The 26805-nt window shown below is 42.5% G+C and overlaps 1 protein-coding gene across 5 annotated transcripts in view; it reads left to right on the forward strand.

Annotated features, from left to right (window-relative positions):
• Positions 1–26805, forward strand: part of TCIRG1 (T cell immune regulator 1, ATPase H+ transporting V0 subunit a3) — a 31588-nt gene that overhangs the window by 3091 nt on the left and 1692 nt on the right. The window contains exons 2-19 of one of the 5 annotated variants that reach the window (XM_089520562.1): positions 4727–5060; positions 6068–6188; positions 6778–6856; positions 8674–8903; positions 11418–11515; positions 12115–12241; positions 12511–12593; positions 13094–13187; positions 13894–14106; positions 15883–16033; positions 16455–16594; positions 16767–16924; positions 17005–17095; positions 19248–19366; positions 19741–19954; positions 23441–23557; positions 24522–24635; positions 26460–26577. In XM_089520562.1, coding sequence (XP_089376688.1) covers positions 6072–6188; positions 6778–6856; positions 8674–8903; positions 11418–11515; positions 12115–12241; positions 12511–12593; positions 13094–13187; positions 13894–14106; positions 15883–16033; positions 16455–16594; positions 16767–16924; positions 17005–17095; positions 19248–19366; positions 19741–19954; positions 23441–23557; positions 24522–24635; positions 26460–26577 — 2263 coding nt within the window. In that variant the 5' untranslated portion in view covers positions 4727–5060; positions 6068–6071. Of the gene's footprint in view, positions 1–4726; positions 5061–6067; positions 6189–6777; positions 6857–8673; positions 8904–11417; positions 11516–12114; positions 12242–12510; positions 12594–13093; positions 13188–13893; positions 14107–15882; positions 16034–16454; positions 16595–16766; positions 16925–17004; positions 17096–19247; positions 19367–19740; positions 19955–23440; positions 23558–24521; positions 24636–26459; positions 26578–26805 lie in introns of those variants that run through there. The other 4 variants (XM_089520563.1, XM_089520564.1, XM_089520566.1 and 1 more) reach the window with 4 other exon arrangements.

Raw genomic sequence — 26805 nt, forward strand, 5'->3', positions numbered from 1 at the left:
ATAGACAGCAGATTCCTCAGCTGTAAGCATCATCTTGGTTCTACCATATGAATGAGAGACAAACAGTAATGTCAGATGTAAATCAGGTTTGGGGGCCCTTCCACACTACATTTATAATATTATGACTCCCTTTTAACTGCCATTGTCATGCAATATTGAAATTTGCAGTTTAGTAAGGAGTGCTTAGAAGTCTCAGCCAGAGAGCTCTATTGGCTCACCAAACTACAAACCGCAGAATCCCATAGGATGCAGCCATGGCACTTAAAGTGGAATCATAGAACTATAAGTATGTCGTGTGAAAGGGTCTTTGGTTCAGCTCAGAGTTGTGTGCCTTCCCCTGGGATAGAGGCAGGGGTGTTCTTTTTTCATTCAATATAACATGTGTTTGTCTTAATTTGTTTCTTTGCTGATTTTAAAAGAAGAAGTGAAAAAATGCAAAATTAATGTAGGGCCGAGGAGAAGTTGGTATGCCACCAACATTTGACCTCTACCACAAAGATTGAAGAACTGTTTCTTCCCAGAGCCTACATTTCCAGTAACTGAGGATGACTCCAGATTAGTCCCTTTGCTTTAAAAAGGAAATTGCTTTTCTCTTTACTCATTACACCAAGTGTAGTCCTGCAGATGTTTATTGAGCCACACCTCCCAGCATTCCTCATCAGTGGCTGTGCAACTAAGGCTTATTGGAGCCACAGTCCAACAAACACCTAACGGGCTGCAATTTGCTCACACCTGAGATCTGTTTGTTTTTCATTTTTGTTCTAAGAAAAACTTACCAAAATTTGGGAATTTTTTTTTAATATTGTATGAAAATATAGCCTAAATCTGCTGCTGACTTCACTTTAAGAGTTCTACAACCAGACTTGCTAGTTGAAAACTTTTCATTCACATGCCAAGGGAAATGTGATTGTAGCTGAAGCTCAACACAGCCTAGCTCAACCTGGAATTCCCCTCCCATCAGGGTTTTAATATGTGGCGGCATTACAGAGTTGATTGTCATTACTCATGTTGCTGCATGCTGAAGAGCTTTCTGTAGTAGACAATTATGAATTGTTTACTTTTTTCTTACCCCTCAAATCTTGGCATTTGGATCTTCTGCCATATTTAACCAGCATGCTTCTCCAGTTTCTGGTAAAGAGAAGTCTTAACTCAGCTCCCTCCTGCCCCGAACCAGATCCTTGAACCTTCTAAGGCCTGCTGCGACCAATTTAACAACTTCTTTGCGGATAAAATCTCTCGGATAAGCGAAGGTCTTGAGGCCAGCCTTAGAGCAGAACCTAGAGTAGAGGTATCCAGGGCTTCCGTGAACTTGGTTAGTCTGGATCAGTTTGAGTCTGTCAGTACCGAGGATGTGGACAAGATCCTTGGAAGTGTTAGGAAGACAACATGCCCTCTCGATCCCTGTCCCTCATGGCTAGCGGCACAGGGGGGCCCAGCTGTAACCTTGTTGTTACAGCGGATTATTAATACCTCACTGAGGGATGGGCAATTTCCAACAAATTTGAAATTGGCCGTAGTTAAACCTCTATTAAAAAAGCCCTCCCTTGACCTCCTGTTGCATAACAATTATCGGCCTATCTCACTATTGCCATTTCTGGGGAAGGTGATCGAGCGGGTGGTTGCAATCCAACTTCAATCGATCTTGGATGAAACGGAATATCTAGACCCATTTCAAACCGGCTTTCGGGCGGGTTACGGGGTTGAGACTGCTATGGTCGCCTTGGTCGATGATCTCCGTCTGGGCATGGACAGGGGAAGCGTGTCCCTGTTAGTGCTCTTGGACATCTCAGCGGCTTTCGATACCATAGACCATGGTATCCTTCTGGGGCGCCTGGCGGAGGTGGGAATCGGGGGCACTGCGCTCCAGTGGTTCCGGTCCTACCTCTCCGGGAGGTCCCAGATGGTGCAGCTGGGAGACGTGCGCTCCGATGAGAGGGCCCTTACATCTGGGGTCCCTCAAGGAGCCATTCTGTCTCCCATGCTTTTTAACATTTACATGAAACCGCTGGGAGAGATCATCCGGAGACATGGGGTGCGGTGTTATCAGTACGCTGATGACACCCAAATAGTCTTCTCTATGTCTCCGACTGATGCAGTGACCGGGATTGGCGTCTCTCCTCTCGTGGCCTGTCTGGAGTCGGTAATGGGCTGGATGAGGGACAACAGACTCAGCCTGAATCCAGAGAAGACGGAAGTACTCGTGATAGGTTCCCCCGGTCCGGGGTTGGCGGTGGTTCCACCAGCCCTGAACGGAATCACGCTTTCCGTGAAGGACTCTGTACGCAGCCTGGGGGTGCTCCTTGACTCGTCGCTTCACCTTACATCTCAGGTGGATGCGACGGTCAGGAGCACCTGTTATCAGCTTCGGCTGATACGCCAGCTGCGTCCCTACCTCGACCGGGGAGACCTTGAAACGGTTGTACACGCCCTGGTAACCTCTCGTTTGGATTTCTGCAACGCGCTCTACATGGGGCAACCCTTGTACCATACCCGGAAGCTGCAACTTGTGCAGAATATGGCAGCCCGTCTGGTTACTGGCACTGCCAGTCATATAACACCAGTCCTTAAAGACTTACATTGGCTGCCTATTCGCTTCCGGGCGCAATACAAGGTGGTTATTACCTATAAAGCCCTAAATGGCTTGGGCCCAGGGTATCTGGAGGACCGCCTCTCTCCGTACAATCCGCCCCGCACACTCAGATCATCAGGGCAGCTATTGTTAACCGTTCCAGAGGCGAAATATAGTTCTACCATCAGGAGGGCTTTCTCCATCTCAGCCCCCAACCTCTGGAACGCGCTGCCCTTCGAGCTCCGCTCAGCCACCTCCCTAGCCCAATTTAGGAAGGGGCTAAAGACCCACTTATTTGAACAAGCTTACCCCTGACCAGTTACTCTCCCCCCCTCCCCTTGTCAGCACTGTCTTGCCGGCATGGACATTTTGTTATTTTTATTAATCTGTTTTTAATGTTTTGTATGACTTGTTGTTATATTGTTCGGAATTGTTGTTCACCGCCCTGATTTTTAGAAGGGCGGTATACAAATAAAGTTTTTATTATTATTATTATTATGTGGGCAATTACTGTATATACTCAACTTGCCAATCTTGTGTGTAAATCAAGGGCAGGGTTTGTGGTCAAAATTATGGATTTTGATGTGACCCATGGATAAGTTGAGGGTAAAACCTAGGGGCATGTAACAAAGGATGAAGCAAAGGAAAGCAATGGCAAAGAACTTAGAAAATCCCAGCAGGCATAACTATTTGTGCTCATACTAAAGGCTGGATGGAATAGAGAATAGAGGCAGGAGTTAGTGCTTCCAGGACAGATTACACTCTTGTGCACTCATCAGGGAATGGTGTTTTTTTTTTAAAATAATATAAGAGTTAAAGTAGAATACTTAGATTCATCCTTGGATAAATCATTTCAGTGTTCTGGGGTCAGTTTTTTTGACTGAAATATCTAGATTAATACATGAGTATATACAGTAGCTCTCAACATAGGATGGTTGCTAAGTCATTTGGCCTTCATAGCTTAACATTCCATTATTTTAATTCCTGATACTGTGTCATAGAGTTGTATCTCTCTTTTTTAAAGCAATGAGATCCTAGAGCTCACAAGGAGAAACAAGCCTGCTTGCAATGCATGATCCACAGTGAGGAATGCTTAGCTTCTCTGCTAGTATATAGATCATCTTTGGGGACAGTGTTTCTGTCATTTGGAGAGCTCAGGAGCAAGGCAATGTTTGTTAGACGCAGGTGTGTTTCTTCCTGACACGGCAAAATCAGGTTGGGAGAAGTTGCACCTTTGGCACTAAAGCTCTGATCAGACTGAGGGTCAGAGGCCATCTTCTGAACAGAATGGGAGGTATATTCACTCCAGCAGAATCTAGCTCAGAATCATTCTAAAGTCAGGATGACCCTCAGAGTGGCAGGTGTGCCTAGTTCATTCACAATCAAAGAGATACTACAATAGGTGGCAGACGACCACCGTCATTTTGTTTGCCATTTTTACAACAGGAAATGGCCTTAGTAGCTGTTATGATCTGGAATATCAATTGTGTTAAAACTAATCTTGTAGCAATGATGGTCTAGTCTAGATAGTTACCCTGTGTGTGGTTCCTGTGGCTATCACAAAGACTCTGTGGTTTCCCAAGTCTGCCATGGAGATGTGAGAGGGGCCTCATTCAGCTATAACTAGGGCATTAATATTGCCTTAGATAACATATTTGGGGGTTCATAAAAGGAAAACAAATACTGTAGTTATTTCCTTTTTTAATATTGGACTTGTACTGTCAGGGGACGGTGAGGGGTGATTGTGGGACATTCTGCCTTGTGTGCCAAAACAACAAGACTGAGAAAACAAGCTTGACTTAGGTGGGTGTCATTTGATGGCTGTTTCAGAAAACAAAATGTCTTGGGTCAGCATGGCTGTCATTATCACTTTACCTCCACAGCAAGTGACTTACCACAGAGTTTCAACCAAAGCTTGGAAGAAATTACTGTTTGGACTGCAGCTCCCAGGATCCCCAAACAGTGTGGCTATTGGTCATGCTGGCTGAGGGGAATTCTGAGAGTTGTAGTTAAAAAAAAAGTTTCAAACTCTAGTTGCTACTGATTTACCTCTCATAATATGGAGAAGAGTTGTTGGAAATGACAATTTGAGAAGATTCTTCTTGACTAATAGCGGAGTCTTGCCTCTCTCTCTCTCTCTCTCTCTCTCCCCACAAGGACAAACTACTGTGCCTCATCTGACATGTCAAGATAACACTTGCAAGGATTGTTTGCTGTTTTCCTCCATCTTGACTCCCAGATTTGCCATCTTGGGAGATTTTTTAATCCCATGGTGAGCAACATGGAGCCCTGAGTCATTGGGAAACGGATGGTCGTGGCTTAGCTTGGAAACTCTGTCGCAATCCCAGAACTAAAAAAGGGGAAAATACTCACGTGAGTCAGTAGCCAGAGCTTGGCTGTTAGTTGTAGCAAGATCCTGGAACATCAGAAGAGACAGCAGCTGCAGGATAACCTCGTTTTTAGCTTCTTGTGCTTTCTGGAACACTTGAAGGTAAGCTGTTGATAAAATTTAATAGACTAGTGCTGTTGCTGAATGTCATTATGTATAACCTTAATGTCAGGCACTGGGAACTTTCTTTTTAGGGAGATGTCCCAGATATTATTGCCCAGGGATCTTTCTGAGTATGACCTCAAAACTGACAAGACGAGAGCTTGTAAATGTTGTTTTTTGAACAGTCGGCCCTCCATTTTCATGGGGGATCCGTTCCGGACACCCTCCCCCCTCCCCCCTGCAAAAATGGAGACTCACTGATATTCAAGCCCCATAGGCTTGAATGGGTTATATGCCTGTGATCGTGCTCAGGGTGTGCGCTGCTGGGTGCACCCCATTGAAAATGGCGGAGGTCACCCCTCTGTGAATATACAAGACCATGGACCTCAAGTTTGCGAGAATGGAGGGGCAACAGTACAACTTCAGAATCCTCCATCCAGCAGTGGACATATTGGTTGGCATATTGAAGAGTTTTAGTCCAGAAAAGTAACATTTCCAGATTCTGGGCAGAACTGAATACAGAAGCCATCCTTCTTGTCTCCTTTCTGTTTGCCTGTGATTTACCCCTAATAGTCTGTCCCTTCTATCCTTTTGTTGCCACTACCTTTCCCTTGCTCATTCCAATTTTTATTGCTACTCTCATGTCATTAGTTCATGCTAGGCTGCATCTGCAGTGCAGAAGTAATATGCTTTGACACCACTTTAACTGCCATTGCTCAATGCTGTGGAATTCTGGGAACTGTAGCTCTTCTCTAGTACCACAACAAACTACACTTCACAGAATTCGATAGCATTGAGCTGTGTCAGTTAAAGTGGTGTCAAACCAGATTATTTTTGCAGTTCAGATGCAGCCCTAGTTAGATAACCATAGAAAAACCAACAACAACCCTCAGATGGCACCATCTCAAATGTAAATTATTGCTGGCCTGTTAAGGACCTGGTTCATGTTAGTTTCATTTAGGCCATGCCTGCTTCACCAGCTGCTTTTCTCTTTTGGTTTCCTCTAGCAACATGGGTTCCATGTTCCGCAGTGAAGAGATGTGCCTGGCTCAGCTGTTCTTGCAGTCAGGTTCTGCATATGCTTGCATCAGTGAACTAGGCGAACAGGGACTTGTAGAGTTCCGTGATGTAAGTGCAAGAAGGCTTGAGAGAAATCTCTGTGGGAAAGCTATGGAAACCATGGTGTAGTTCTTTGGGGTCTTTGTAAAGAAAAAGTTTGCTCAAAACATTGGATACATGGTTTTATTTGGGGTGGCAATTGATGTGTGGTTGTACCTGTGGCACCCTTTTAAAGGTAAGTCTATTTTCCCACTACAACCATGAGAAATAGCAAAAATTTCTGCTTTGTTTCACATAACGATATATGTTGGGGGATGAAAAACTTGCTAATATTGGTTTTGTTAAGAGTTCAGAACATTTTTAGCTGCATGCAGAGAGATAAATCCCCCCACCCCATTTATGAAGAAAGTTGGCTATGATACACGGATGTCAGCAAAATGGACAAGGAAGTTATAAGAAAGGATCAGCATTTGGGTGGATTATAAAGTTGGTGTCTTTTGCTTGGAGAGTGGGTTTTGAAGTTGTGCAGCCCTTAAGAGGGGAGAGCATGGGCAAGCAAGCAATGAAGACATAGCATATGTATTTCCCAAGTAGGGTAACCTTCTATACTATGTCTTTAGTATGTTCTTCACTAGCAACATACTTCTTTTATTTTCAGTTGAATCCCCATGTCAATGCCTTCCAGCGACGTTATGTGGGAGAGGTGCGACGATGTGAAGATATGGAAAAAACCTTCAGTAAGTGATCCTTGTGTCTGAGGGAGCTTTTTGAGGTCTGTCTGTGGTGACTTGAACAAAGGGACTTCCCAAGACAGCATGCCAAGCCTCTTGCTCTAAACTGCCTGGACCATCCAAGAGCAGTCAGAGGGCTGGGCAAGGCTTCCAGAACTTGGTAACTGGAACTTTGTGTCGTTCGTCCATCATAACAAAACTGAATTAGCAAATCATGAGACTTCCTTTTTATGAACAAAACCATGCTTCATGGGTCTTAATCTAATTTCTGGTTTCTGACTAGTGGTAGTTATACTTCCTCACACAGCCTGCTTTTTGCCGCTCCTTCAAACTTAAGTATCTTTATGACTATGAATTTGGTTAGGCAACTGGTATGTTAGCCATCTAGGTTACGGTAATGTGTGCATCCTGGCATCTTCCTGCCTGTTGTAACTTCTTGTTTCCTCTTTTCCTATAATGAGACTACAGCTTTTGAGGGCACTATCACTGATAAGATGGACATTTTGGGGTGGGTGGGGGGGGAATCCTAGGGCTCTTAGTCAGTGAAATTTGGTTTTAGCATGTGTAGTGTATATTTAATTATCAACACTTTTTTTAAAAAAAAAAGCATGCTAGATTAATTTTACATTTTTAATATATATACACACACAGTGTGCCTGCGTCATACACGGGCGCGCATGGGGTGCTCATGGGGTGCAAGGGGCGGCGTGTCCCATTGGAATGAATGGGGTGCGCTCCTATGGCATGCGCTCGCCACTGCACCACCGCCGCATGCACGAACCCCATTCAAGTGAATGGGGCTCGAGCATATGCGCTATTTGGCTTATGTGGGGGGGGGGGGGTCCGGAATGGATCGGAGTTTTGCTTATATGCAAGCCCCATTGGCTTGAATATAAGTGTGGGTGGACAGGTGCTCACCACTGGTATACTCCCCATTCATCTCCCCCCCCCCCCCCGTTCATCCCTCGTGCATAAGCAAGGGACACGAGTCCAAAGATCACAAGAACGGAGGGAGGACTGTAGCTCAGAATGCTTGTTTCTAATACTGCATTAATTTAGGGAAGCAGTACCTTTTAAAACATGAATGGGTTTCCATTGGAAAACATAGTAGTGGGAGGTTTTCATTTTATGAAAAGTACCCAAATTATTGCATAAGGTAAAATATTCTACTTCCCTTTCCTGTTAATGCCATATTTTCTTTGGAGAATTCTAGATTCAGTTGCAGAAAAACAGTGATTCTTCATGTATCCTTCTGCTTAATTTGAAGTAGGAAGGGCTTAAAACTCAATCTTCTTTTATGCATGGAGGCTTTCATAATTTCATAATAATATAACTTCCAAAATTTTAGCAGCCTGTCGTTTTAGGAAATTTCTTTCTTTCACAAGCCTCCTTAACAATAGAGAGAAATTATTTTAGTTATGCCTTTGATAGATATTTCCAGATTGTGACCAGCCAGGTCACCAGCTATGTAGTGCTTAGCACCTCCTGTTTGTGTAGGTCCAGGCAGCCAACAGGAACAGGAACTTTTCGAGCATGAGGAACTTGTGGTCTTCCACTTGATGTTGGAGTTCAGTTCCCATCAGCTCTAGCCAGCATGCCCAGTAGTCAGGGTGAGGGGAGCTGTAGTTCAATACCTGCAGGGACACAAGTTCCCAATCCCTGGCTCCTGGGTTGTCTGGTGAACTGGTAACAACCCCTGGGTTTTCTGATGAGGTGTGTTGAATGTTGTGGATGTCCATATGTCTAAGCCTGCTTTTCCATGATCTTAAAAAGAAATGGGTGTCCCAGGTGCTGGTGTTCCTCATGATTCACTTCTTCTCCAGCTTTCTTGACCCAGGAAGTGCGGAAGGCAGGGCTGTCACTAACACCCCCTGAGGAGAATTTGCCAGCTCCACAATCTCGCGATGCCCTGCAGATCCAAGAGGAGTCAGAGACACTGGCACAAGAGCTGAGGGAGGTGAGCCACAACCGTGAGGCACTGCTCAGTCGACTACAGGAGATGCGAGAGCATATTCATGTGTTGCAGGAAGGACAGCACTTCACTGGTCAGCTGGTAAGTGATTTCCCCCTCGCTACACACACACTTCCATACCTGCTTTTTTGGCTAGCCAGAGGTTATCAAGAGAAAGGGATATAGCTATGGCTAAAGGGTGGTCCTTCAAATACTTGATACCAGCTCTTTTGAAAGTGGTGTACCTGCTGGTGCTTGAGTATCTAGGGAGGAAGAGGTGCAGAGAGGAAGAGGTGATGTGGTGAAAGAGGGAACTGCAAGGACTGACAAAGGAGAATGAGAGAACTATAAAAAAGAAGCATTCTGTTTACCACATATAATCCTTTGGACAGACTTCATGTCTATATCATACTGTCTAAAAGAAGTCCCTCACATTTCCAGAATTTAATAGGTGACTTGTTGCTTACTTAGACTTCTGCCAAGCGGGAATACAAAGCAACATTATTGATACCCATTCTCATTCTCTGAAAATAGATAAGGTTGGATTGATGTTTGTGAAGGTGATGGCTTCTAATGCCTTACTGTTTTGAACACACTGATTTCTTTTTCCATATATAGCGTGCCTGTGCCATATGCGGGTGTGCCATGTGCAGCTTTAACCTTATGCGGAAGGCAAGCCCCAGAAGCAATAATGGCACATGCACATAGCCATTGTTTTAAATCGGGCTTGAACATACGCGTTTTTCCTTTATGGGGGGGGGGGGTCAGAAACAAATCCCCCGCATATGGGAATGGCCCACTGTACTACTTCCTTTCTCATATATTACCAACGGCCGCATTCAGATATCAGATACCATAGTTTAGTGTTAAGCTGAAAAAAGCTGTTTAACCCGTCGTTGTCTCCCGCCCCCGAAATCCATCAGTATTTCTGTAAGGCGATCTGAATTTTTGTTTCTATTTTAATTTAACCATATTTTAGTATTATGTCCCAACCCAATACACACTGGTTAATTTTAACTTTTGGTTGTTTAAGCAAGGTTTGTAACTAATTGTATTAATTCAACTTGTTTGAAACAAACTCAAATTGAGATTAACCACAATTTGTCAGGTTCAGAAGAGGGAGGTCCCTCAGGTCTTGTAGGGGGCCAGTGTGCCTCCAACTCACCATTGTATTTAAATAATGTTGTAATGTAACTTCTTTTTTTAAATTTTATTGGAATAAAAAAATTACACCATCTGACTTACACTTACAACATAGACCATTACATAAGACAAACATGACATACAAAACCATTAAAAATATAGAACTATAGGCAAAATTTTCTGAGTACATGTACTGTACAAGAAGAATGTTTCAATGATATCTACATTTTGATGTAGCCCTAAATGGTTCTAAACATGCACTTCAAAGAAAATTTACTTCCTGTTACTTTGAACCTACATTTGTATAATGTATTGTCATTTTAATTAAGTAGTAATAAGGTAAGCTATATTACATAGCAAAAATAAATAATATAAGGACAATCATGCCTATTTCTCTATTTTGTCTATTTTGAGTCTTGCCAGTGTACTGTTAAATCTTTTACAATTACAATTATATTACATAATTCTTATTTTTAAAATAAAAAGTATAGACCGTTGTAACCAACACTGTAATTTTTCCTTCATTAAAAAAAACATGGTATCTTTTCAATCAAAACTACTTCTATTTTCTGGGTCTCCTTCTTTTCGTTGTAATAAACTACAGATCTTTCATGCCATAATTAGTTTTGTGGCCATTTCCTTTCTAAGTAATCTATGACTTTTTTCCATATCTCAAAAAATTTGTTCGATTTTTCATCTCTTACCTTTCTTGTTAATTTGTCTAGCTCCAGTACCTCAGAGGCAGAGAGGCTCATCTTGCTTCTTTGCCAACTCTGTCCTTCACACCAGAACTCTTGCATTTTCATGTTTCACCCCTGACATTATACAGGCATCCAGCAGATTCATTAAGAACAAACATAGCTGCCTCAGTTGCATCTTATTTGGCCTTGGAAAACCCTTTTACCTTGAATTTTAAGTATTACAAGATGACACTGTTAAACATATAAATTTGAATGGAGCTTGGTGGCTACAAGAGTTACATACAAGAATTCATGAACTCTGTGGAGATAGGATCATAGAGTTATAGAGCTGGAAGGGGCTTTGAAGGTCATTTGGGTCCTTTTGCCAGTCAAGGCAAATTAGTGTAGGAAATCTACGGGTAAAGAACATCTTAAAAATCTCCAGTGAAAAGGCTCTTATCTCCTTCCAAGGCAGTGTGTCCCACTGTTGAACAGCTATTACTGTCAGGAAGTGCTTTCTGATATTTTGCTGTTTCTTTCAACTTGAAACTTTTGGCTCATGTTTTACCTTCTGGAGCAAAAAGAAATCTAGTTTGTTCTGTCTTTTACAAGATATTATATGTATATTCATATACTTGGGATATCCAATTACCTCCCAATCTTCTCTTCTCCAGGCTAATCATGACTAACTCCCTCAACTATTCCTTATAGGATGTGGTTTTCAGACCCTTCACCATCTTTGATGCCCTCTTCTGTTACTCAATGCTTTTCTCACAAACTCTTTTCCTGCCAGCAGGTACCACTGGGATCCCCATTCCGCCGGCGTGCCTTCTCTGATAGAGAGCCTCTGCTTGACCCATCCATGGCACAGCGAATTGACCTCAGACTAAAGTGAGCCAAAAGAGTATGATGATTGGAATAGGCAGGGTAACATTTCTATTTGAGGGACAGAGCTTGCAGGGCAAACAAAGGCCATTGCTCCTGGATGAGGCATGGTGTAGCCAAATGATTAAAATGGTAAGGTGAGAAATCCTCAGTTTACCTCTATTTAAACCTGAATACTCTAGGTGGGCACAGGCAAAGTGCTGTCTCTTCAGCCTCCTCCCCCATTTTGGGGAGATAATGCTTACCTACCTTTTAGGGTTGTCCTAAGGCAGGAATGAACAACTCTGAAGAAGATGGGGCCATTTTTATCTCATGCAATTCCCCTCACTCCCATGGGGGCCTGGGTCTGGGTGTTGCTCCCTACACAACTAGAAGTGACTTAACATCACCTCTGGTTCAAGGTTTCAACTGCAGTGTATAGGATGCATTTTCTCCACCTTGTTCTAGGGGTTACTGTGATATTATATAGGAAGCACTTAGGTACATTTGAAATACACTGTACAAATTACAAGAGTTTGTTAAGTTGCCCTGGGGTACTTTGCACCCAGCCTTTTGCAGTTAATCTGCTCATGCACTTTGCATTTTATTTATTTCTTTCCCCCAAGCTTTGTGGCTGGTGTGATCCACCCATGGCGTGTTAGTTCTTTTGAACGACTTCTGTGGCGTGCATGCCGTGGATATCTTGTTGCTCATTTCACAGAGATGCCAGAGCCCCTCATAAATCCAACCACGGTAAGTTGGAGTAGAGATAGTAGGTATGGTTTCAGGTGGGGAGTTAAAATGACTTACCCTATGAGTTTACAAAGGGAGGACTGACAAATTACACAGAGGGCCTGGGTGTGGGTGAGACTGAAGACTGAATATGGATGAAACAGGAAGAGGCTACAGCTGAGGAGGCCACAAGTACTTCTGGGGTATAGCCCAGGGTGAAGGCTCCCAAAGTGCATCTTCTACCCCCCTCAGTGCAGAGTCTTCTGGGCAACCTCTTCTCTCATGTGTAGGGTGAGAGTGTCACCTGGGTCGTCTTCCTCATCTCCTATTGGGGTGAACAGATTGGACAAAAAATCCGCAAGATCGCCAACTGGTGAGTGCTGAGGTAATACATGCATGTGTTGCTGTATGTCGATGAATGTTGCCTTCTATGATTTCCTTTGATCTGCTGCTTGTTTTTTCTATTCAAAATGCTTCTTCTTTATTTGGTGCTATCCTCTTCCAAAGATACTACTCTCACCAACACTTGATATTATTTGTCTTTATTTGACACATGATGTGTCTTCTTACCCATTCAGATTTGTCATCCCCGAAATACATGGATACTCTAAAATTTTTCCTCTCATATGTTCTTCACTCTGCAGAAATATGACAGGGCACAAACTTCTGCAGGGAGTCTGATGCTAGTGTAGGCCCATGAGCACCAGGGTGTCTTCCATAGGCCTGCTCATCTTCATACAACTGACAGAGCTCCCAACCCTTCTTCAAGAAAACTCACTTTCTGGACCTCTGCCCTCCCCTCTGTCAGCTTCCCTATGTGTATGGGCTTATATATGCACTCTCATGTTCACTCTATACCATGTCTCTCTCTAGTTTTCATTGCCATCTGTACCCATATGCCGACGATGAGGTTGAGCGGGCAGAAACCCTGCGTCGTTTGCGCACCCAGATAGAAGATCTGACCACTGTAAGAGGCTGGGAGCTCTTTGGGGTGGTTTGTGGTAGAAGTGCAGGTCTTAGGAGGATGGAAAAGAGCCATTGGGGGATCTGTTGTTACCTTTTTTTGAGGAAAAAAATGAGATTGCTTGGGTTGCCGTGGTGTGGGAGAAAAAGTCTCATTTTCAGCCTTTATTTTTTGTAAGGTGTTCTATTTTCCTTTCAAGTCAAGATGTCAAAAACACACTAAATTCAGTGTTTGTATTTTGATTGACATCTATCGTTACTTACAATCCAAGTTTTTGGGCTAAAAGTAACAGTCTCTTCTGATCTGTTTCACCCAGGATTTTCTTTTCACAGTGCTATCCCTTTGTCTGAAGTACTCAGTGTGTTCCACTGACCTGTAGAAAGTGCTATCAGGGCATTTTAAGGCATAACAGCTACCTCCCACCCCCATCCCAGAGCTTGTGCTTTTGGAATATGGGAGAAGAGGAGGGGTTGTCAGTGAGAGAAAAAGAACCTGTAGGATGCAGGTACTGGTGCAGATTGCTAAATGTAATCACACAGAAATTCAGATTTCAAAATTTGCAAGCTCAATGCATACTCCGTGGCCTTAGATGTTGCAACATCTTCAGGCTGCTTAGGGAGCCAATGTTCTGAGCAGCTCATTCCACAGCTAAACTTTTCTTTCATACCAAGAAGTACTTCATAATTCACAGTTCTCCTTCTGCAAATAGGTCTTGGGCCAGACGGAGCAATATTTGGACCAGGTGCTGAAGAAGGTGCTACTGCTGCTTCCTGCTTGGCAAATGCGGATTCAGAAGATGAAGGCCATCTACTTCATCCTCAACCAGTGCAGCTTTAACATAACTGACAAGTGCCTCATTGGTGAAGTGTGGTGCCCTGTACGTGATCTTCCAGCTGTACAGCAAGCCCTGAGGGAGGGATCGGTACGTGCCATCACATATCTGCCCTTTACTCACCCCTGTCTCCATTCTAACATTCCTCATTCTGCACTGCTTGGGGAATCATGGGCTTTGGGTTGGAGCTTTCTGCTGTTCTTTTTGATGTACTCTTAAGTCCCGTGGTTTTTTGTTTGTTTGTTTGTTTTTGTTTTTTGGTGCCATATAGCAAGTCTTGCCTATTTCTCTCAGGCAAATTATGAATCAGAGTTTGACCATTTGGGGCTGTAGCAAAATTTTGCAGTGTGGGATGTTTCTGTTCATGGCCAGCTTAAATAGTTCCCTCTTCCAGGATATCCCATTGCTCCTTCCACTACAACTCCCAGTCCTGTGGCTACCAGGTGCCCAGTCCTTATCAAGCTTTTTGGGGTATCTACAGCTTAGATTCCCCTCCTGCCCCAGTGTTGATTTTCTACTGTAAATTGTAGGCCTTTGCCAAGGCTTCTTTTACTTTCCTCTTGTGCATGGTGATTCTGTTTCACTAAATAATGATAATGTCGCAAAAATGGAATCTATGCATGTGTGTATGGTTTTGTATTAGTTTTGTTTATTCCTGTGGGCAGGGCTAAACTGAAGGTAACATATTGAAGGATATAGACTACTGGTATTACTTCTCCCCTCGTATATCAGTTCAGTCCAGATTCCAGAGTACCTAACCCTCATAACTGGTTTGTATGTGAGAGAAACTGTGTGTGTGAGAGAAGAGCATTGTGTGCTGAAATTGCAGAAGGGAGGAGTAAGTAACATTTCCAACTGTGTCTAAATGTCCTACATAGCTCCTTCTCTTCAGCCCCCCTGGTGGTTAGCAGAAACCAGAATTAAATCATTCAAAATCAGATAGATAGATAGATGTACATTTGAGGTAGCAAAGAGTTATTGTGGAAGTGGGATAGAGTGGTGCAAGGCAATATAACTCCATTTCTGGCAACTGGTTCACTGATATATCTCACTGATTGTTCTGTAATCTGTAAAGACTAGAAGCATTATTGGGGAGGGAGGGGAGACTGATCTAGAGACCTCTTAAAAGGGATAATCACACTTGTACATCACACATGTCTGAAATCACAGTGTACCTTTCCTTTCTCCCACAACTGTAATTTGCTTTTCATCTCTGGGCATGTAGTTGAATGGCAAACTACAGTATGACCCCTTTATCTGTGAGGGATACATTTCAAGACACCCTGTGGAGACCTGAAACTGTGCATAATAGTAAACCCTATAGTTTGCTATACTTGGGCATGGATCATAGCATAGAATAGCACAGAGGACCTAGAAGGCCCACGAACACTTCCAGGGTAGATATGTTTTGAACCACAGGTAAGTGAAAGCATGGCTGTTGAATCTGCAGGATCGTACTGTACACTGTATTGTAGAAGCTGAGCTGCATATATAGTGTGATGTACCCTTTTCAGAGGAAGAGAGTACAGTGGGCCCTTCCCATACATGGGAGATCTGTTCCACCCGCACCCCACGCCCCCACATAAAGGAAAAAATGTGTATGCTCAAGCCCTGTTTAAAACAATGGCTGCACACTCCTGTGTGTGGCGTGGTGCAGGTGTAGTGGGTGCATACACCATTATTGCTTCCAGGGCTTGCCTTTCACATAAGGTTAAAGCCGCATATGGCGAGCATGTGCTGTTAATGATTATTGACACATTGGTCTGCCTTCATGCCTTTTTTTTAAGAGCTCCTCTGAAAAGCTCCTTTAAGAAACTGGGCTTCTCATTTTAATCTCCTTTGTCCATTCTCCTTGTACCCTTGCAGCGCCTCAGTGGTTCTACAGTAGAATCCTTTGCCCATCGGATCTCCTGCACTGAGAACCCCCCTACTCTCATCCGTACTAACAAGTTCACAGCTGGCTTCCAGAACATTGTTGATGCTTATGGGGTGGCCAGCTATCAAGAGGTGAACCCAGGTAAGGAGATTTGTAAGGTGCATCTTGTCTTGCCTCCACTGGCTACATCCCTACCTAAAGCTTAATGGCTTGTACACCTAACAAGGAGAGGGCAAGGGTATATCAGCCACTGATGCTGGAAGTATTGCTGTCCCTCTCCAGGCAGGGGCAGGCTTTATGGGTAAGCTAGCTGTGGCATGAAGAGAGAAGAAAAAATGTTATTTTTTATTATGGATGGAATTTTATTCAATGAGAGGGACCAATGGTGATACTGTCTTGTATTCATATCCTGCCTGATCAGTAACATGACAGATAGTTACAGGTTTTTTTTAAAGGAATAAATATGGGTTTCTGCTGTATTAGGTGAAGGATGGGTAGCCTTGTGTGTTTGGCCTAGGAGGTTTTGTTGAGCTCCTCATCTGACACTGGGTCTGTTTTACAGCTCCCTACACTATCATCACTTTCCCATTCCTTTTTGCTGTCATGTTTGGGGACATTGGCCATGGTCTGCTGATGTTTCTCTTTGCCCTGTGGATGGTGCTAGCTGAGAACAGTCCTGGCCTGAAGAAGGTGGAAAATGAGGTACGTCCTCGGTTGTAGAAGAGGCAGTTTGGGGGAAAGACACTACAGATGGGAAAGGAGGAACCCAGATCTTGACAGCATTTCTCTACCAGATGTCTCTGATCCTTGCTCTAGCCACTACACTACATTATTTATCAACCTCATTATTAAAATTACATTGCTTTTTCCTCAGATCTGGCAGACGTTCTTTGAGGGCCGCTACCTCATCCTCCTTATGGGTGCTTTCTCTATGTATACTGGCTTCATCTACAATGAATGTTTCAGCAAGGCTACCACCATCTTTCCATCTGCCTGGAGTGTTGCTGCCATGGTTAACCAGTCAGAATGGAGGTACTGACCAGCTTGTGACTCAGACCATTGTATCAGCCCCTTCTTTCTTCTGTACCAAATAATACTCTTTTTCCTTACAGCTGGAAGTATATCACTGAAAATCCTGTTCTTCCCCTGAATCCTAACATCACCGGAGTCTTCAATGGCCCCTACCCTTTTGGGATAGACCCGGTAAGTATTGAAAGAGCAAATCAGTGTGAAAAAAAAATTAATGTAATGGTTAAGAAATCTTGGTCACCAATGTCAGACAAGGACAAGATAAAGGATGCCTAGGTATCTTTAGCTGCTCTGACCAAGAGTACAGTTAGGATTTTTTGTAGAAAGTCACTACTGCACCGTTAGCTTAAAAGCAACAGTGTGGGTTTTCTGCAAAATTTTTGCAGAAAATTGCAACATTTTCCCATTTGCTCAAGGGTTGCAATTTTTAGCTGACTTACACAAAACCTTTTAAAAGTGAATCATGTTAATTTTATGCCCCTGTAAATTAACTGAAAAACTTGTTTGAGGGGGAAAATAAACAAATTACAATTTAGTGTGGATTAAATGCACAGTTCAAGCAAATCCAAAGCTAGACAAGCACACTATTTTTACTGTAAAAATTGAAGAGCAATAGCATATACTTCACTTGCATAGATGATACAATTTCCTTCCAAATTAAAAAATAAATTAGTTGGTTAATTTGAAACAGCAATGTCACTAGGGTTGACACTGATGTCCAAAATTAAAAAATAAAATAAAGGTAATGTGCATTGTTAATGCATTATTTTCAGCACATGATGTGCTATGTGTGTCCATCCATTTGCTTCAACAGAATTTAACTCTCCCACTGAGATTACTGGGGCAACTCCTGTTTCACTTTCCCTGACTGCACTTATACCACGTACTCATTCCATTTCATGCTGAAGCTGACCTGATTCTGATCCTGATCTATTTGAATAACCTCTTTGTTGTTATTGTGTGCCTTCAAGTCAATTCCAGCTTATGGTGACTCTAAGGCTATCCCTATCATAGGGTTGACACGTTTCTTCAGAGGGGGTTTGCCTTTGCCATCCTCGGAGACTGAGGGAGTGAGACATGCCCAAGGTCACACAGTGGGTTTCCATGACCGAGCTGAAATAACTTATACTTTCACTAAAACAATTGGGGAATGTGGCTCTTCAGATGTTGTAAGATTGCAGTTCCCATCATGCCTCAGTATTGGTCATACTGGCTTGAAGTAAAAGATGGCTCCCTCTTTTCTCTCTTTTGATTTTGTTTGAGCTGAAACGCTTCCATTTTTATTCACAAGAAGTGGCTGTTGGTGGAATGCTTGGAAACTTTATGACCCCCAAATCCAGTCAAGGTAACACCTTGTGAAAAAGTGTCTCTCACTTTCTGAGAAGACCAGATGAGCTCTGTTGCCTGTCAAACAATGTCTTTAAGCTTTAAAGAACAATTAGACCTTATGCAGCTGCCTGCAATTTCCCTGGCTTGGGGAGAAAAAAAATGAGGTGCTGTTCCGTGTGCTGCTGAAAACAAAACAATACGTTTTAAATTACATTTTTAGCTTCACTGGAAGTCAAGGATGAAATAAGGGCCTGTTACAGACTGCCAAAATAAAGCTGCTTCGGGTCTCTTTGGAGGTATGCTATTTAAATGATGCATGGGTCCTAAGAGTCCGGAGGTTGCGCCAAAGCCACACTCCATTCCTAAGCACTGGAGTGCAGCTTTGGCGCAGCTTCCGGATTCTTAGGGTGCGTGCGTAATTTAAACAGCATACCTCCAAAGAGACCAGAAGCAGCTTTATTTTGGCAGTCTGTAACAGGCCAAGAATTTTTGCTTTGGTTTTAATTTGTTTTACAAAGCTGGCCAAGGAATTCATAGCTAATTTTTTTAAAATCTGAATTGTTGTTTGTATTTATGGTTTTATTTTGCTGCCTTGTTTACAAATCAGTAAAATGAGTATGCCCTCTCACACATTTTCTAGGGATAATTGTCTGAAAAGTACTGCATTGCACTGTTAGAACAGCCAAGCTTACCTAACATTGTTTTAACTTCCATCCATGGTTTTAATGGATGTTCCCTATCTATCCCTAAAAAAACTATCGGATTTTTCCACATGGAAATTTTTCCTGCTCATTTTCCTGCTTTGAGGTCCAGATGCATATTTAGGACAGGACTCCTTGTGCCACCAGAATTAAAGTAACTGGACTTCTTCCTTATCCCTACTTTTGTTCTGTTCACCTTCCAAAAGAAGTTCATACTTTCGTTTTTTTGTGGGTTTTTCGGGCTCCTTGTCTATTTCGAGTATGTGATTCTTGTCCTCTCCATTCTGTTGCATCAGATTTGGAGTTTGGCTGTCAACCATCTCACCTTCTTGAATTCCTTCAAGATGAAGATGTCTGTGATCTTGGGCATTGTGCACATGAGCTTCGGGGTATTTCTTGGCATCTTTAATCACGTGTAAGTCCATGGCCTTCCCTTCCCACATGATTTGTTTCAGTCAAGGGTGTTAAGAAATCCCTAGATGGCACTCCAAATTTCTTATATTTACTGTGGATATCCCATGTTGGCAAAGAGGGCAGTGTAAGGGTGTTTGCTAAATCTAGGGCAAATAAAGTTGTTGGGGACCATTCATCTTTAAAGAACATGCTTCTGATACCCATTGCTTGAGTAATACAAGAAAGAGGGTGCTTTCGCGCTCTTGGGCTGCTTGTGTCTCTGTGTCATCTGGTTAGTCACAAACAAGATGTTGAACGCAGCTGGGCTTTTCCTGATGATTTTTTCTGACAAACTCCCCCATAGCTGATGGTTACTCTTCTTTGTCTGACCTGCAGTCACTTCAAGCACAGGTACAAGATTCTACTGGTTTTTCTTCCGGAGATCACCTTCCTGCTGGCACTCTTTGGCTATCTTGTGGTCCTGATTTTTTATAAGTGGCTGGTCTACAATGCTTCTAATTCCCAATGGGCACCTAGCATTCTCATCCACTTCATCGACATGTTTCTGTTTGCAGAGAATGCTGATAACTTGCCACTCTATGAACACCAGGTAATAGCTTGAGGTAACATAACATGTCTATTCAGCCTAATATTTAGGAAGTATTCCATCCTCCAGTTTTCCCAGTTGTTACCCCTCCGCTCCCCCCTTTGCCCCAGTTTGTTCAACATGAAAATGATTGCATTCAGATTTTGTAAGGCAGAGTGGACAGAACAGTGATATGGATCAAATAAATTGAGATAGTATGCTCATATATTCAGGTTATCCATGTTATCTGGTTTACTCTTTGTCCCAAGTAGCAGAGAAATGCAGGAGTTTGCTGATCTTGTGAGAGATACTTGTAGGAAAAGAAATGGTCAAGTGAGACAGGTTGAGTCTGGTTCACTCAGATGTTTTTATCCTTTGAAGATTGACCTTTGTTGGAGACTTTTAAATAGAGGTTAGGTCGCCATTTCTCATGGATTTTTTAACTTTAGATTTCTGCATTGACAGCACTGTGAACTATGTCAGTGTTTCTCAAGCTATGTGATGTGGCAGACTCACTTGTTCTCCCCAGCATGCCCCAGATCAGTACCATATTATTATCCAAGGGCTTGTCTACACTTGCCAGCATATTTCAGGCTGCCCCCAGAATATTCTGGCCTTGAATTCACCCCTTCCCTTGCTCTCTTCCCCTAGTGACAACGGGCAGCTTCCTTGCTGCATGGCCCCTGTTCATAGTCTGGCACCACTGCTGAGACCATAACGAGGTACCCAGCCATGCTATCAATGCTGGGTGCTTTGTTCTGACCTTAGAGTGACTTGTGCCCACAGTGACAGCATCGGGCAATGAATGGAAATTGCAAGTGAAAAAGTCATCTGTTGTTGCTGAAAACCCCTCCAAAACCTAGAGCAAAAGATGAGTTTTTAAAGTGTGGATTAGGGGGAGGAAACCCTGAATTGGGTGTGGGCTTCATGAATACAGTCTGGAGCCAATTCAGAGTTTGGCCCTGCATTATGTAAGCGCAGGATACAGCAAGTCCACAGGGAACTTGGGGTAAAACAGCCATGTAGACATGGCCTGAGTCACGTATTTTCCTAGAAATTTGTCACAGAATGGCAGCTGATGGCTTAAGGATTGGCAGAAGTCCATGGACCATTCCTTTGAGTAGCATTGAACTAACTAGCTCTTAGGATCCCTTCCAGTTCTGGAACTTTATGACTCTGTGACAATCTGCCATTTCCCAAAGACAAAGTTATTTGTTGAAAAAATGTGATATTAGTAGCTTTTACAGGTCACTGTATTATCTAAGGAACATAAAATGTATTATGTATAATTTTGTTTGGCACAAAGTTATATTTTGTATACAGGTATACCTCAGTTAACAAAATTTCTGACAAAGAAGCCCCTTTTTACAATGTCTTTTTAAGGGGCCTAGCCTAGCGCAGCTCCTCCCCTCTTCTGTTTAGCTAGGTTTTTTGTTTTGTTTTTTGGTTGTTGTTTTTTGCAGCACTGCCATAGGAAAGATGACAAGGGCGGGCTGGAGAAAGACCTTCAGTGTTGGGTTGCAGCAGCAGCAGCATGTCTTCAGTAAACAGTGCAGTAAAACTGAACAAGGGAAAGATTGACATTCTACTCTGGGTGATTCTACTGTAGCCTTATGTGCTTACAATAGCCCATAAACAGCTGCCTACAGAATCACTCACTGAAATGTATAAAGAGCAGATGGGAGTGGGGGGAGAGTGGAAATAAGACTAGCCTGCCTCACCAACTACCCAAGTATGTTGAAAAATATAGATCTATAAGTTCACCACCAAAATGAAGATCTTACAAAAAGTGGAGGCTGTTGAAAGATAGAAAAAAATCATCCCAGGATGCATTTTGGAAGAAGCTTTCAATATATTTCCTCCGTAAGGTACCAAACCTCTTTGATTTTGTGAGCAGACAAAAAGCATTAGAAACAGAATAAACTGTCAACATTTGTAAAACAGAGAAAATAATTTTGTCTTCCCTTCCATAGTATCAAGCAGAGAAAAAGTTTTCATTCCCATAAAGAAACTGAAAAAAGGAAACCAAGATCAGAAGCTGCAATGATCTAACATTGTACATAGTCTTATACAAAAGTCTTCCTTAGACATAGTTTTTACAAATGATTATGGTGCAATGAACTTGTAAACATATTTTAAAAGAATTTAAAAGAAAATATACCAGAATCCTTTTTATGATTTTTGCATGAAAAAAGGCTTTGGGGAAAAATAGAAATAACCAGGGTTTTCTCTCCTGAATTGTAAAAAATTGTTCTGGGCCTTCACATCCTTTACTCAGTAATGCCTTAGATTAATACAGATTGTAGGTCTAGAATCATAGAGGTGGAAGAGACCACAAGGGCCATCCAGTCCAACCCCCAGGACTTGTCCTCTATTTTTGCCTTCTGTCCAGGAGGAATTCCCAAATGTTCTCCATCTGGAGCAGGACTAAGGAGGAATTTATATTTTTCCAAGCTTTTTCCTCCTCGTGTCCTCCATTTTTCCTGAGTGTCCTCCATTTTGAGCCTGCCTAAGATGCATGGATTTATACTGAATAGTGGGGTTTTAAGGGTTGTAACTGACCATGTCCTACATGTTTCTCAAATGTCCTTCCTTTGGAGCCTGACTAACAAGCCTGGGTTTATATTTCTGTGAGTGTCTTGGCTTCCATTGGATTGTGTCCTCCATTTTCCCCCAACGTCGTCTGTTCTGAGACTACGAAGTCTAGACTTCTATTTCTGTGAGTGTTTCTGGCTTCCTTTAGATTGTGTCCTCCATTCCACCACCCCCCCCCCCCCCCACGGCCTTCACCTGGACTAAGATAAGGAGAGGAAATTTGGCTTATTTAATTACTTAGTTAATTCTTTAATTACCAGTACTGAAGATCTATATTGGAACTACTGTTATATTATGGGATTACTACCAGGAGGTGTAATTTGACAGATAGGAGGATTTGTATATAGGTAGAGGTTTATGTATTTAGGTAGAAGTTTATGTACACAAACAGAATCAAAAGCCAGTTTGATTTAGTTAGCACCAACTCCCTGAAGGTAGGAAGTACTAATAAAATAATTGTACATTTGTAGAACAATAATCTGATTTGCAAATTTTAATAATGAAATTAATAACAATAACATTTTAAAAAGATTAATGCACATTCAAATTATCATATTTCTGGTCATATTATCCTATTTGGGGAGCATAGTGGAGACTTGGAATACTATCACGTTTGTAACAACAACAGTGGTGGTACTGTAGTTGTTGTTTATAACAACAAATGTGAAATTGGATTGTAAGACGTAGCCTCGCCAATGAAGCTGCACAGGATAGGGATTGAGGCAGAAAATGAGAAGGAGATTAATGCAAGAGTAAACATGGTGTTATTAATTGTCTCCAATTGTCTTGTGTTAAGGTTGGACCTAAAATCCTACCCAAACAGTAGGCCTTGTGAGATAGGCTTGCATCAGTTTTATTCCTCACCTCAACTGTGGTTGTTAGGACTGAAAGGCTTGCAACAACCTTTTTTGGTAGGTGACGGTGCAGACTGTTTTGGTGGTGGTGGCCCTTGCTTCAGTGCCTGTCCTACTGCTAGGGGTACCCTTGTATCTCTGGTGCCAGCATTCACGGAAAAAGGCCTCCCAGTCCCAGGTAAGACAGTCCTATACCCTACTCTTGGGTTGCTATCCAAATCTGGCTCCCTGCCCAAGCCTCCTTGCCAGGGCAGGGGAAGGACCATTATGTGGATTCACTGGCATCATGTCCTGAGACCCCACTGGAAAGAGCCAAGGACTGTATCTGGGTTTGTCCTGCAGTGGCATGCCTGCTGAAGGTGCATGTCAGGGGCTAGAGGGTGTATAGTTGGGGGTAGAACAGACCTGGGAAACATGTGGCCTCCAAATGTTTCTGGATTGCAGCTCCTATCACTCTTCATCACTGGCTATACTGGCTAGGGCTGATGCAACTGTAGTCACAACAATAACTGGAGGACCATATAATACACACCAGGGTTGAAGGGTACAGGAAGGAGAAGAAGGCTGTGATTATAATGTCACTGCAAGTTCTTTCAGTTATTGATGTAATATACCATATTATATAATCTATTTCTATATCTTTATAGTCTATTTCGGAGCATATTAGCATCAAACTTCATTCAGTTGTCTCACTAATTCTTACATTAAAACTGCTACTTTCCTCCATTTCATTACATCATGCAGTTCTGTGAACCAATCATCTATTGAGGGTGTGTCTTTTATCTGCCAGTTCTTTGCACATAGTATTCTGGCAGCTGTTATCATTTATAACATGGTTTTGCGGATCCTTCAGTCAATGTTTGTCTATCATGTTAATTTTTAATATTTTATTGATTTGGTCATCGATTTGTTTGCAAAATATATTTGCTTTGTATGTGGTATATAGTACCTTTCTGTTCTTTACACTTCCAGCATTTGTGTTTCATATTTTTTGCCACCTTAGCTGTTTTTGGCAGTATCCAATGCCATCTGTAAAGCAGTTTGTAGATGTTTTCTTTGAGATCCTGGCTTACAGTAAATTTGAAGGGTTCACTGCATGGAAGCTTCCTTTCTGATGGGCTATACATTCTGGGATGTTGCAGCATGAACCCTCAACTGTAGAAGAGCGCCAGTCTTTGATAAACTCTGGGCCAAGCAGATCGGTGAACGTTGCTGAGGATGATGTGGACCGTGCCCAACCAAGGCAGGAGCTGGAGGTAACATCAGAATTGTAGGACCCACCCAAACCTACCCCTTCGCCATTTTTGACCATGCAGTTTTTCTACATAGCCTAAATGCTTCATTTTTGTCCATTGTTAAGTTGAAGGCTTACACAGCTGGCATCCATAGTTTTTTGTGGGGTTTTTGGTCTGTGAGGCTGTGTTCTAGAAGACTTTATTCCTGACCTTTCGCCAGCAGCTGTGGCTGGCATCTTCAGAGAATGCTAGCATGGAAGAGAGTGGGGTATATATACTGTTGGTTGAGAGGAGGTGATTTGCATAATAATCTGTGTATTGTTCTGTTGTTGAATGGCAAGGCCTACAGGGTGTCCATGTACTTAATGGTCACAGTGGAAAAAGAAAAGGAAGGAACAGTGTCATTCTTGGGTGTCCTGGTTATCTGAAAATTGAACCAGAGGTTGGGCCATACACAATACAGAAAATCTACACACACGGACATATACCTACACAAGAACTCCAGCCATCACCTAGGACAAAAAAGAAGCACAATAAAAACACTGGTAGACAAGGCAAAAACGATCTATAATCCCTACTTCCTGGAAAATGAATTGAAGCATCTAGACTGGGCTCTGCATGCTAATGGATATTCCAGGTCAGACATCAGAAGGGCTGCCAGACCCAGAAAAAACCCAGAGGACGGAAGACAACCACCCACCCAAAGGGAAGATATTTTTACCATACATCAAAAGAGTCACAGACAGAATAGGGAAACTGGTGAGGAAACACAACCTCCAGATGATCTACAAAACAACCAAGAAAATCCAGCAAATGCTTTGCTCAGTGAAGGACAGGAGAGACCCTCTCACAGCCACAGGAGTTTACTGCATACCATGTAGCTGTGGAGAAGTCTACATAGGGACTACCAATCACAGTATTCAGACACGAATCAAAGAACATGAGAGACACTGCAGACTGAGTCAGCCAGAAAAATCAGCAATAGCAGAACATGTTATAAACCATCCTGGGCATAAAAACCTGTTTGAAATTCTGGACCATGCTAGCAACTATCAGGTCAGAATGCACGGGAAAGCCATTGTAATTCATAAACACCTGAACAATTTAAGCAGGAAAGAAGAAACCCTTAAAGTATGCAAAGTTTGGCTACCAGTCCTGAAAAATACCAAAATAAAGACCCAGCAAATGCAAATGAAAACTACCCAAAGAGAGATGGATTCTCAGCAGATCATTAAGTAAATGGACACAGAATAACATGCAAATCACCTCCTCTCAACTAACAGTATATATACCCCATTCTCTTCCATTCCAGCATTCTCTGAAGATGCCAGCCACAAACATCACAAATAAACTCTTCTAGAATATGACCTCATAGCCCGAAAAACTCACAGAAAACAATGTTTCATTTTTGCTTATTTTAGAATGATTTCTTTAAAATAGTTATCGCTTTAGAATGAGGTTGAAATAGCTGGAATAATTAAAACAATATAATTAAGACAATAAGATCATTTCCTGATTGGAAAACGGCCTCTCCTGCGCCTAAAACAAACCAGGAAGACCTTTATCCTAGCAAAATGGACAGGTAGGGGAGCTTTATCAGTATTTTTTAAATGAAGATATTTGTAGGAAGCTGTAGTCTGCCTAGATCAGTGCATGTGCATATGTGCAGCCACTGGATATATGCTCATTGCTAACTCTAGTAAGTCCTTAACTTTAATCTTTGGAAGCTGCTTCAGAGGACTTTTATTTGAGACCTTGCCTCCTGACTGGATTGCCTGCTATGACAGCCATTTAGAGCATCAGACTAATGTTTGCCTGCACCCTTTTTGTTTTTCTCTCCTTCAGTTTGAGTTCTCTGAAGTGTTCATGCATCAAGCAATCCACACCATTGAGTATTGCCTGGGGTGCATCTCAAACACAGCTTCCTACCTGCGTCTATGGGCTCTTAGCTTGGCCCACGCACGTGAGTTTCTGGAGGTGGGAGGTGAGGGAGCAGAGAATGTGAAGCATGGCAAAAGCTTTGGACATGGACATTTGTGTAGGAGGTGCTGTTGGAGAGGGCTGGGGTGGTATTTGTCTCTCTCTGTGTGTAAAAAGAATGAGAGAACGCACATGCATGCTTTGGCATCTGTGCTAACCTTTTAACTGCTGTTCTTGCCCCGAGAGACTTCTAGAGTGGGGCAGGGTGGCT

This window comes from Sceloporus occidentalis, unplaced genomic scaffold, assembly GCF_023333645.1.
Source record: "Sceloporus occidentalis isolate IW3139 unplaced genomic scaffold, rSceOcc1.0.p SCAF_4, whole genome shotgun sequence".
NCBI classification, from domain to species: domain Eukaryota; kingdom Metazoa; phylum Chordata; class Lepidosauria; order Squamata; family Phrynosomatidae; genus Sceloporus; species Sceloporus occidentalis.